This window comes from Podarcis vaucheri (assembly GCF_965113315.1).
Source record: "Podarcis vaucheri genome assembly, chromosome: 2".
Classification (NCBI taxonomy): Eukaryota; Metazoa; Chordata; class Lepidosauria; order Squamata; family Lacertidae; genus Podarcis; species Podarcis vaucheri.
The window spans coordinates 32,112,077-32,124,649 of NC_138760.1; the positions used below are offsets into that span (position 1 = coordinate 32,112,077).

The 12,573-nt window shown below is 46.1% G+C and overlaps 1 protein-coding gene across 2 annotated transcripts in view; it reads left to right on the top strand.

Moving 5' to 3' along the window:
• TTYH2 (tweety family member 2) overlaps positions 1 to 12,573 on the top strand; it is an 82,475-nt gene that overhangs the window by 32,652 nt on the left and 37,250 nt on the right. For both annotated transcript variants that reach the window (XM_082212570.1, XM_082212571.1), the window contains exon 2: positions 4,215 to 4,387. In XM_082212570.1, coding sequence (XP_082068696.1) covers positions 4,215 to 4,387 — 173 coding nt within the window. The remainder of the gene's footprint in view (positions 1 to 4,214; positions 4,388 to 12,573) is intronic.

Here is a 12,573-nt window from a genome sequence, read left to right on the forward strand (position 1 = left end):
TAGCTTGTTGTCTGGCACTGAGACTAGGCTGCAAAAATGTATTCTTGGAAAATGAACATCATTTGCATACTGTGATGCTTCCTCCCATAGGCTGATTTTTAACCCCCTGCCCTTTAAATAAAGAAACCTTTATTTACCTTGTTTGTTCAACAGCTCCCTGGATGATGCGATGCTTTGCACTGTAAATAAATAGCTGTGGAGATGCTGTGGCAGAACTAACAGCTTGCTTTGAGCTAGCGAGGTTTTTCTGTGCCGCTGTTCTGAGGCTGATTCTTTTCTGCGGCACTGGGCTGCCTTGATTAGCTTATCTGCAGAAGGAGAAGGAGGAGGAGAAGAAGAAGAAGAAGAGGAAGAGGAAGAAGAAGAAAGAATTGTGCACAGCTGTTGCTTGCAGATACAGATGAGGGATTTTGCTAAATTAGGATGCTAACTTTGATTAGAATTGAAGAGAAATAAAGCACCCATGGAAGTGGGATGATTTTGTGCTCTAACTTGGGAAATATTTCCCAAGGCTATTGGAAGTGAGGAGCACACAATAGACTACATGACAGACTTGCCTGATACATCTGTACATGCTAGCAGAATCCTTCCCTTAGTGACTGTCTAAGTAGGGCTCGAGGATGCAACTTTCGGCCAATGTAGCTGCTTTGTCTGTTGATGTCTCCTAGAATAGAAAGGGTACAGCAAAGGAGTCCCTGTTGTAGGTGCTGCCAATGGGTGCTGCCTAGTGACTCCTTGTTTATGAAATGTCCTCCCTTGTGTGGTGTGTCTTATCTCCCTCATTATTAAAATCTATGTGGAATTTTGGGACACGGGTGGCGCTATGGTTTAAACCACAGAGCCTAGGACTTGCCGATCAGAAGGCTGGCGGTTCGAATCCCGCGACGGGGTGAGCTCCCGTTGCTCGGTCCCTGCTCCTGCCAACCTAGCTGTTCGAAAGCACATCAGAGTGCAAGTATATAAATAGGTACCACTCCGACGGGAAGGTAAACGACGTTTCCGTGCGCTGCTCTGGTTTCGCCAGAAGCGGCTTAGTCATTCTGGCCACATGACCCGGAAGCTGTCTGAGGACAAACGCCGGCTCCCTTGGCCAATAAAGCGACACGAGCGCCGCAACCCCAGAGTCAGCCACGACTGGACCGAATGGTCAGGGGTCCCTTTACCTTTACCTATGTGGAATTTTAAAACATTCCTGCCCACCCAGGTGTTAGATAACTGAAACTGCCTTTGAAATCCCCCAGGCGTATTCTGCACCTGGCTATCGGCCACTTGTGACCAAGCAAAGATGCCCAGGCACCAGGATGGGGCCAGATGTCTCCATCACCTGGAGGTGCACACCTGGGGGTCCTCGGATCTTGACTGTTTTCACACACTAGCAACACATCCTGTAGAACCATATCCATTATATTTTATCTACACAATCAGAGTGAATTTCAGGAACCAAAAAGTCTTATTGAAAAAATACAACTTTCGAGCCTTCTGGCCACCAATATGGCAACTAGGCATTCTGTTTTGGTGACCGTTAAGCCTGGTGTAATTAGCCATTGGCACCTAACTTACATATCTGAGTTCCTAACACTGAGCTGCACCTAGACCTTATTTAGCTAGGAGGATGTTTTTAAATGTTTGTGTTTTTTTGCTGTTTTTATTGTTTGCTGCCTTAGATTTCTTGGGGAAGGAAGGGCGGGATTGTTGTTTTGAAAAATAATATAGAGGTGTCCTACATTGTGGCTATTGGAATATATAAGGAGACACCTCCTTCTCCTTTCCTGCGTCATACACTATACCTTGAAAGCACATTCAAAGCAGACTTCGGGGGTTGGCGCGATCCGAAAATGGCGGATTCCCTCCGAGCTCCGGAGGGAATCGGCTCAGTGGAGGATGGGTCTTTGCCGTGCCGGCGACACGGGGACCCTTAAAAACCGCAGGCGCGGAAGCCTGCGGACTGAAGACTCGGTGGGCGCCTAAAGCGCCCCCCCCTGATTCACGAAGAGCCTTTTTAAAGGCTGCGGAGAGGATACAGGGGGCGGCGTGGCGCTGAGAGTCGATCTCTACCTCCGCTGAGTGAAGCCGCGAGCCATGATTGGAGAGCGCTGACTTCCTTCCTTGAAATTTGGACTGAAAAGAAGAACCCGTGAGTAAATTGGATTTGGACTTTAAGAATTTTTCCCTTTGAATTTGAGACGATCGGGGGTGTGCTAAAAGGAAGTCCGCACCCCCCCCCTTGCAGATGATCTAAGCAACGATATAAGAACTAAGCTGGAGAGCCTACCCTGTAAAGGGTGAGTTTTAAAAAGACAGTAACTTCCAAGATTTGGAAAAGTAATTTTGAGCAGGAGAGCGGAGTGTTGGAAGTTTCTCCTTTTGCTGTAAACAACCCTCCCTCCCGGGCCCGGGAGCGTCCTGTTTTGGAGCTTGTGTAAGAAGATCAGAGTTTGACAGCTGTCAAAGCTGTCAAACAGACAGTTTATAGTGGAAAAATTGCTACCTAAGACTCCTCTGGATTAAAAGGAGTTACAATTGAGTTAAAATTGTTGGAAACAAAGAAACAACAATAAGATAGAGGATTGTTGGAGAAAAGAATACAAAGTAACCAGATTCCCTCTAGGGGGAACTCTGTGGAATTACAATGGCTGTGGATGGAAAGATACTGGGGGAAATCGAAAGGATGTTTTATTTGGTGGGAACCTTACAAGAGCAGACTTCGGCTATGAGCAAACAATTGATGACCTTGACTTCTGAAACAAGTAGTTCTGCTGAATGTAATGACCTGAATGAGAAAGAACCCACAGCTGAATTCGAAATGATAACTAAAGAAGAGGAAGAGACAAAACAAGAAAGAGAAAAAGTGGAGTTGGAAAACATTAACCAGAAGCTGACACCTGTGGAATATAAGCAAGGAGACTATTGGATTAAATCTACTACAAATCTACGAAAGATACAGAAGACGAAAGTGGAGGCCCTGGGAGTTTATGTCCAGGAACTTAAAATAAAGAAATATAATTGGGGCCTCCACATAGACTCTGACTTTGACTACTTTCAAGATTCATGCCTTGTGGAAATCCTTCAGCAGCTGTCTTTAAATATGGGAAGAGACTATGGATTGATTGTGATAGAATTCTTTCGAGATTCGATGACCGACACAAAGGACTACCAACAAGACTGGCGGAGAGGGACTGAAAGAGACTTGAGAGCCTCGGACGTGTGGGACCCAGGCTAAGAACGGACATTGTGGACATGTATTGGGAAGGGACGCAAACCGGGGATGGGAGGGAGGGAATGATGTAATTTTAACAACACTCAAGACCTTGGGGTTTAGTTAATAAGACTCTTATTTAAGACAAAATGGGAAATCGATGGAAGGGAACTGGGGTCCAACTTAGAAAAAATTTACTTTTGGCTTTTTTTTTATAATAGGACTAATATTAAGATAGACAAGAGGAGAAATACCAATTTGCTGACATAAATTTGGGAATAGGGATGCAAGGGAGGGGGTGGGGGGAAGTCAGGGACCAGGGTTAGAAAATAAGATCTTCTGAAATTATACATGTTTGTTGTTTTTTGTGTTTGTTTTTGTGTTTGTTTTTGTCTATATAAAATGTGAAAACCCAATAAAAATTTAAAAAAAGAAAGCACATTCAAAGCAAATCCTTTCCCTCAAAGAATTCTGGGCATTGTAGTTTTTCCCCTCGCAGAGTTATGAATACCCTCGGCCATTAACAACCTGCAGCGCCCAGAATCCTTTGAAGGGGAAAATTGTCCTTCACATGTGCTTTATAGTGTGTACACAACCGCAGAACGACACAGGCGCTTCAGGAGATGAAGTGTGTTTGCTTTGCAGAAAACAAGCCTTAGATACACAGAAGGCAAAAATCTCCTCCTCCAGAAGCTTCTCATTCCATTGGTGGTGAGCAGTCACTTAGTTCTGCTGCTTTGGGTTAGTGCTTGGCTGAGTATGTCAGTGCTGCAATCTTTTTACAAAAGGGCCCTTTTCTAATGGGAGAAAGACAAACGACGGCCACTTTGCTTGCTAAGGGTTCTCAATAGATGGAACTTGGGAGGAAATAGTGTTCTGAAGCAACGGGCTTTTCATTGGTTATCTTTTGTAGCCTCAAATGTAAGTTTCTGAAAAGTGGAATGAGGGGATACGACTTGTTCTCTGTTGGCATAAGCAGAAGCTCATCATCTCTCTCTCCCTTTTTCTCCTTTCTTAGTCCCTGTTGCTCTTGGCTCTCGTGGGAGCTGTCTTTCTGGGCCTCAACCTGGTATTCCTTGGTATTTATCTGATCTGTGTGTGCTGCTGCAAGAGGGAGGAGGAGTCCGAGACGAAGAGGCCCAATTCGTGCTGCATCACCTGGACAGCTGTGGTAGCCGGCCTCATCTGTTGGTGAGTTCATTTGGAGCCTAGAGAGCAGAAGGCCCATGGGTAATGGAGCGGGTGGGTGGTGTCTGAATGCTTGGGTACACGGGTAGGGTTGCCACCTTTGTACTGACAAAATACAGCGTGGGGCCTTTCCCCCCCCTCCAAATCTTGTACTGCAGTGACTTCAAAGTAACCCATTGCAATCTATTGCAGCCTAACAAGATGGCTCCTCTGGAATTTGTCACACATGCACGTGCTCATGAATGTGTAAATCTGTCTGTGCTTGGCTACCCAGAGCTTAAATATATGACCTTTCACACAAGCGAGGAGCCACCGCAGAAAAGGCCCTGTTTTCACGTTGCCACTCTTAGGACATCTCGTGGAGGAGGCACCTGAAGAAGGGCCTCAAATCATGACCGCAGGGTCCAGGTTGGTTGGCATGGAGAGAGGACGTCCTCAAGGCATTGTGGTCCCGAGCCATTCAAGGCTTTATAAGTAAAAACCAGCTCTTTGAATTGGGCCCGGAACTTAATTGGCCACCGGGATCGGTGTACAGTGGTACCTCTGGTTACGAACTTAATTTGTTCTGGAGGTCCGTTCTTAACCTGAAACTGTTCTTAACCTGAGGTAGCACTTTAGCTAATGGGGCTTCCCTCTGCCGCCGTGCTGCCGGTGTGCAATGTCTGTTCTCATCCTGAGGTAAAGTTCTTAACCCAAGGTACTACTTCCAGATTAGCGGAGTCTGTAACCCGAAGTGTTTGTGACCCGAGGTGTTTGTAACCTGAGGTACCACTGTAATATGCTCAGAGGTCAAGTTCCATCTTGGAAAACTGCCTGTAGGCCATAATGCGTGGCGCACGCCTCTTGTTTTGTTGCATGCATGCATGGCAACTCGCACTCAGTTTGTCCTATTGCGTTTCTCTCACCCTTAAAGAAACAAAGGGTCCACAAGGGAAAGGGAGACAGTTCAGCTGCTGTTTCAGTGCCTGTTTTGCTAAAGGGCATGGTTTGACAGCTTCCTATTCCTTGATCCAAAGACTTGTGTTTCATCTTCCACCACCAGTCCCCTAGTTTGAACATTGCAATTCAGTGCTCTTGAAGGCCCTTCCCTATCTCTCTCAAGAGCAGCAAGCATGCTGTGCGCATTTGCAGTTTAATCGCTGTTTCCTCGAGAGGGGTTCTTTGCTCCAGTATTCATTCCTCTTTTGGCTAATCCCAAGAGGGGGAGGGAGATTGGGGCGTGGAGGAGTCCTTTAGCTTTTAATCCCACCCCTAAGCAGATGGCACAGCTGGCTGTCCGGGGTCACGTGAGGCTTGAGGTTAATTGTGTATGGAGTCTGACTCAATTAATGGAGGGAGATCAGGGTTGGCGGTCCCAGGAAAGGGAAAGCCCTAGGTTCTGGTCTATTGCTTTCTCTCCATCACCTATACCTCTCCAGGATGAAGAATACTTTTCATCTAGAGCAGTGGTTCTCAACCTGTGGGTCCCCAGATCTTTTGTTGGACTACAACTCCCATCATCCCTGAGCTCTGGCCTTGCTAGCTAGGGATGATGGGAGTTGTAGTTCAACAACATCTGGGGACCCACAGGTCGAGAAAGGATGATCTAGAGGCTTCCTGAATGTCTAGGGTGTTATTTCATCTCTCAGTTGGTTCAGCAAGTCCAGAGGTAGATACTGCATGTGGCAAGGAATCGTAACGTCATCTTTTCGTAGAAGAACGGAGGCCACTGGTGGACTATCTATCAAATTATAATTCTTGTATGAAATCACTTGCATAATTTGATATGGGGGGAAGAATGTAGAGAACGGATTTGGGGGGGCTTAGAAAATAAGCGTAGATGTGTTTTAAAGCAGCTATTAAGGGGGAATTAAAAAAAATCAGGGAAGGAGGGATTGGAAGTCAAGAAGGGGGGCGACCCTAATAAATACAACTGGAGTTATGTAATAAATTTGAAGATTTAATAAAAACCATTATAGAAAGAAATCGTCACTTCACCCTAAGTTAAAGCAACTGATAATAAGCCCAGCCCACTTCTCACCCCACCTGACCCCAGTGATGTAGGCAAGTGATGTTAGCAAAGGTCATAGCTACATCACAGATTTGCAAAGTCCAGGGGTAGAAACCTGCAACCCTGCGATGTCATAGATGGTGCCAGACTACAGCTCCCATCTTCCCTGACATTTGGCCATGCTAACTGGGGCTAATGGGAGTTGGAGTCCCTCAACATGTAGAGCGCCACAGGTTCTCCATCCTGCATCAAGTCTACCCACCACAGAACCTTCCAAACACTCATAAAAAAAAAATCTAATGGTTGAACGTGTATACGATATAAGGCATCATCCGAGGAGTTATGCGGCTGGTAGTGCCGCTGCTGCAAGTCGTTGGAGGCCATTGCGCTTCACTAGTGTTGCGTGTTGCATGCAGTCATTGGCAGGCTCATCATTGGTTGTTCCCTGAATTGATGGAGCTCATTGGATGCAATGAGAAACTGAGCCTTTAGTTCAGGGGTTCTCAAAGGGTGCGGCAGGAGAGGATGGCAAGTGTGGCAGGAGGATCCAAGCACAACCAAAGAAATATTTAAACATTTCAGTGTAGTGTTGCATAGAACAGTATCAAAATAAAATAAACAATAATTTGCAGAATATGGATAAATATCTTTTCGAAATGCAGCTCTGCCATGAGTTGTTTCTTTGTATTTCTTACCAACAAAAAAATTGGTACGACCTGAGCAATTTTTTATTCTGAAAAGTGTGGCCCAGAGGGGACAAAACCTGCTTTGGTGTCGCCAGCCCAATACTCTGCCAAATGCTCTGTGGAATACTCTGCCAAAAAAGATCAATCAGTTGCTTTCTGTTTCAACTTTTAAACGCCTTCTAGATTCCCCCCCCCCCCCGCCGCCGCCGCCGCCTTTCTGTCAGGCTTATGCAGGCAATAAATAATGCATCTTTCCATTAATAGTTTGCTGGTTTCTGTTTTTAACTTTTTGTATGTGTGGTGGTTTTTTTTTTAATTGGATGGTTTCATATATAATTGTTGTAAACACTCTTGAATTTTTATGAATGTAAAATTCATAAATATGTAAATATGTATGTAAATATATTTTTATATAAATACGTAAAACAGAAAGTGCTTTGACTTGATCAAGCCATACCAGCATCTCTTGTGGCGTGTGTGTACACACACACACACACACACACACACACAGCACAGTTGCCAGTTAATTTAGCTTTTTGGGGAAAATGTTTAGTTGCTGAGATGCCGCCTTGCCTTCAAAGGGGTCCCCTTTCTCTCTGCTCCCCCAATTTAGGGCTGGGGTGCCCACCTGCCTTCCTAATGACAGCTACAATTTGTTGTGTCCCTGTGCTGGCTGCTCCCTTCCTACCGTTACACAAGTTACCTGACTGCACCACCTACAGAAAATGAATTCTCTTGCTCACAACTGCCAAGCCACCCTTTTGTGGATATGGAATGCAGAATTTTGCTAGTGCGTTACATGTGAGTTAAGTGCCACAGACGAAAGGGGGAAACATTTGTACCACAACTGGAGCAGTTTGTGAGCGCATATTCTCATTTCGCTTCCTGTTCGTCTTTTTCCTTCAGTGTGGCTTGTGTTGGGCAGCTGCAGCTGTGAGGCGAGGAGAGCCGTCCATTTTGGGCACTGATGGGTTCTGCCTCTTTCGCGTCGCCATTGCGCAAATCGCTCGGGTTAGATAGGGGGGTTCATACGCAGGTTGGGAGGTGGTTGGGATGGCAATCCTGGGCGTACTGGAGAAAACAAAGCCTCTTCCCCCATTTTTTTACACTCTTAACTCTGGCCTCTGCCTGAGACACGTGGTTTCATCCCAGGTGGCAGATCTGCACTCAATTCACCTTGCCTCTTGCAAGGCAGAGTGATCAGATGAACTCGGTTGCCTGAGGCTTTCACAGTTGGGTTACTTCTGGCTGTAAGGATGAAGTTGGGAGTGGGGGTTGCCCATCTTCCGGCCCTGATCTTCCTTCTACTTTCTCAGAGATTAGAAATAGTAGAACTAGGCATATGGTTTCGACATCTGGCCACCCATAGCTGCAAATGCAGAGGAAATAACACCGCCGTACAGTGGTACCTCGGGTTAAGAACTTAATTTGTTCTGGAGGTCTATTCTTAACCTGAAACTGTTCTTAACTTGAGGTACCACTTTAGCTAATGGGGCCTCCTGCTGCCGCTGCAGCACAATTTCTGTTCTCATCCTAAAGCAAAGTTCTCAACCCGAGGTACTATTTCTGGGTTAGTGGAGTCTGTAACCTGAAGCGTCTGTAACCTGAAACGTCTGTAACCCGAGGTACCACTGTATTATCAGCTTGGTATGTCTCCCCCAATTCATACATCTGCTGAGGAACGCGGGTGACGCTGTGGTCTAAACCCGCGAGCCTCTTGGGCTTGCCGATTAAAAGGTCGGCGGTTCGAATCCCTGCAACGGGGTGAGCTCCTGTTGCTCTGTCCCAGCTCCTGGCAACCTAGCAATTCAAAAGCACGCCAGTGTGAGTAGATAAATAGGTACCGCTCTGGCGGGAAGGTAAGCGGTGTTTCCGTGCACTCTGGTTTCCGTCACGGCGTCCCATTGCGCCAGAAGCAGTTTAGTCATGCTGGCCACATGACCCGGAAAAGCTGTCTGTGGACAAATGCCAGCTCCCTTGGCCTGAAAGCAATAAGAGCGCCACACCCCATAGTTGCCTTTGACTGGACTTAACTGTCCAGGGGTCCTTTTACCTTTTACCTTTTACCTACATCTGCTGGAAGGTTTTCATGGCACTCTTTTGGCTTCAGCCATTTACTGCACAAACCCTTCTCAATCAGCTCATTCAATTCTGCGTTCCAGGAACTTCCAAAGGGCTTTAGTGCTTAATAGTTTGAGGGTGATCTTTTATTCGCTGAATGGAAGTATCTGTATCTGGGAGTAAACATGCTGATTAAACCGGCGTGCTGCTCCCATGACTTGCCTTCTTCCCTAACCCAAACACATGATTCCACCCCACCCCACCCCTGGGGCTTTAGGCTTGTTGAAATTCTGCCTATATTGTCTCCTATCCATAAGCTTTGGATGAGTGAGATGAGGGGTAGGCAGAGTAAAAAATATCCTAAGTGCTTCTCAGGTCCCCAGGGCGCTTTGATTGCGAGTGCAACAATATAGAGCAGCTCTTGCACTGACTGCTGGGCATCTGGTTCTTCGAATCTTAAATGCGTAGCAAGAGCATCGATCAGAGCGAAGCTCCCCGCCTGTTACGCTACACCTAGCAGACTTCTATTTTCTGCTTGCTGTATGCTATAAAATGGATGATTTAGGGAAATCTGTGGGAATGGAGAATCCTGAGTTTCAGGTTCGTTCTTGCTCTTCAAACCTATTACTTTAGATCAGTCAAGCTTGCCTTTCCAGGCTGGAGCTCCTTCCTTATATAAGCAGACCCCTTTCTGCTTACAGTCATTTCACGCTGCATTCTCCCCTATCCCCCCACCCAAAAGAATCTTCTTTAGTACTAAAGGCATCGGTGAAGCCATAAAAAAATATAAAAAAACCACCCACCTGCAGAAGAACAGGGGAAGTATGTAGACAAATACAGTGGTACCTTGGGTTACATATGCTTCAGGTTACATACGCTTCAGGTTACAGACTCCACTAACCCAGAAATAGTGCTTTCAGGTTAAGAACTTTGCTTCAGGATGAGAACAGAAATTGTGCTCCGGCGGCGCGGCGGCAGCAGGAGGCCCCATTAGCTAGAGTGGTGCTTCAGGTTAAGAACAGTTTCAGGTTAAGTACGGACCTCTGGAACAAATTAAGTACTTAACCCGAGGTACCATTGTATTCCTCTTCTGCCAGCGAAGCTTACAGGTTTCCTCAAATAGCCATCCAACACCAGCACTCAGAGCTGGTTCTCACTGTACACATCTCACTGTAGATAAATCTAATTAATTCATTCATTCATTAAAATGCTGGAATAGGTAGGTCTTTTGCTCTGATCCCAAAGGGCTGCCATTATAATCAGAAGGGCTTCCCACCCGCTTCTCTTTAAGGGAAAAGTAACTGTTTTATTACATTACAATTTGCAAGCGTGCACACTTCATATCTGATGGGAGTGTGGCAGCATCTCACTTCTCTCCCCCACCCCCCACCCCGCACTTGGTATTGGCGTGCAAATAGCAGCAACCATGCAAGAAGTAGCCTTTAGATGCAGAAATGGCAAAGGAAAATGGAATGGGAAGGCAAGCCTAATTGGGGGGGTGGGGTGGATTTTTTTGCAACACGCGCCATTATTAAAAAGAGCAGAACCTCTCAAGGCTTCTGCTAAGCATTTGCAAACGGAGTCCTAAAAGCGACAGCAGAGAGACCCGCTTACACTGCCCAGTAGTTTGAATTTTTAGATCTATCGCAAGCATTCCCAGCAATGTAAACCCAGGTATTCAGGTGTATTCAGGCTGGCTTTCAATTGTGTGTGCGTGCACCCCTGAGGTTTGCGCAATTTGAAGTGTAGCTAAAGCTGGATTGTAACTCACAGTAATGTGACATGTGCGAATAAGAGTTATATTAAAATAGGAGCTGTTAGTGCCTCTCCAGGTGGGAGAACCTATTTTTCTCTTGGTTAAAAATGGTGCCTTGATAAGAACCATGCCATCCCTGACCACTGGAAACAGTTCCCCTGCGTCAGAAGCTCTGCTTTGATGCCATTACTTCTGAGGTGCATCAACCACCTGAATTTGAGCTACAGGGAATTTCCATGCCGGTGGAGCACATTCTTATCCACTAAAGCATGAGTTTTCATGGTGCAGTTGAGCTGAAGCCTCCCCATGGAAGCAGCATCAGCAGGCTTCCATAGGGGGGGGGGCATAATTTCGGAGCTAACCTTCAACGTTCAGTGAACAGTGGAAGCAGCGGAGAGAAGCGTAGCCATAGCCGAGCATCGCTTTTGTTGTTATTTACAGCCAGAGATATGCTGTAGCCAAACAGCAGGGGCCCATTTGAAATAGGGAGCTCATTCAAAGGCTAATAGGGGAGAACTGGCCAGGATGAATCATTTTTATTGCCAATGCAGCAAGGAGAGGCGTGAGTCGGAGTCAACCAGCCTTCCATATTGGCTGCTTCTGCTGAGCAGTTAGGAATGGGTGCATTTCACGAACCTACATTTCCAGCGCCCATTTCAGGAATCTAAAAACCTGATTGTAAAACTAGAGTGTGTTAGCTGTTCTGAATTGTGGTATCCTGCATGTGTTGGTGTTAAATTTATATACAGTGGTACCTCAGGTTAAGAACTTAATTCGTTCTGGAGGTCCGTTCTTAACCTGAAACTGTTCATAACTTGAGGTACCGCTTTAACTAATGGGGTCTCCTGCTGCCACTGCACCACCACTGTACGATTTCTGTTCTCATCCTGAAGAAAAGTTCTTAACCCGAGGTACCATTTCTGGGTTAGTGGAGTCTGTAACCTGAAGCATCTGTAACCTGAAGCGTCTGTAACCCGAAGTACCATTGTACTACCCTTCTGCATGTGTTTGGTGTGTTGTTGTTGTTTATTAAATTCATATACAGTGGTACCTCGGGTTAAGTACTGAATTCGTTCCGGAGGTCCGTTCTTAACCTGGAACTGTTCTTAACCTGAAGCACCACTTTAATGGGGCCTCCTACTGCTGCTGCCACGCCGCCAGAGCACGATTTCTGTTCTCATCCTGAAGCAAAGTTCTTAACCCAAGGTACTATTTTTGGGTTAGCGGAGTCTGTAACCTGAAGCGTCTGTAACCAGAAGCGTATGTAACCCGAGGTACCACTGTACTGCCTTTCATCAAGGTGGTTCACAGAATAAAATACAAGTAAATAACTAACCAAAACAACAAAACAGTAATGCCCCCGGGGCCCTTCCCATAGATATAATGTGATTTGTCGGGAAGAAGGGGTTTGCCAAAGGCATCTTTTTCTCCCACACCCATCTCCCTTCCATAAATAAAAGAGCCATCAATTTACTGTCCTGATCTCTGACTCCGGGTCCTTGGCGTTTACCCTGGCATAGAGGAATTGTTTCTGGCTGGAGTTTTCCAGAGACCCTAGAATTCTTTCTTGAAGGTTAAATCAAGGAGCAGCTGTAATCCAGAGGAACATTTCTTTCAACAGATTCTGATAATCTGCTTAGGGGCGGGGGCGAGGTTGGAGGGGTTCCCCCCGCCGCTGCCTTTTGGCCTAAATCTC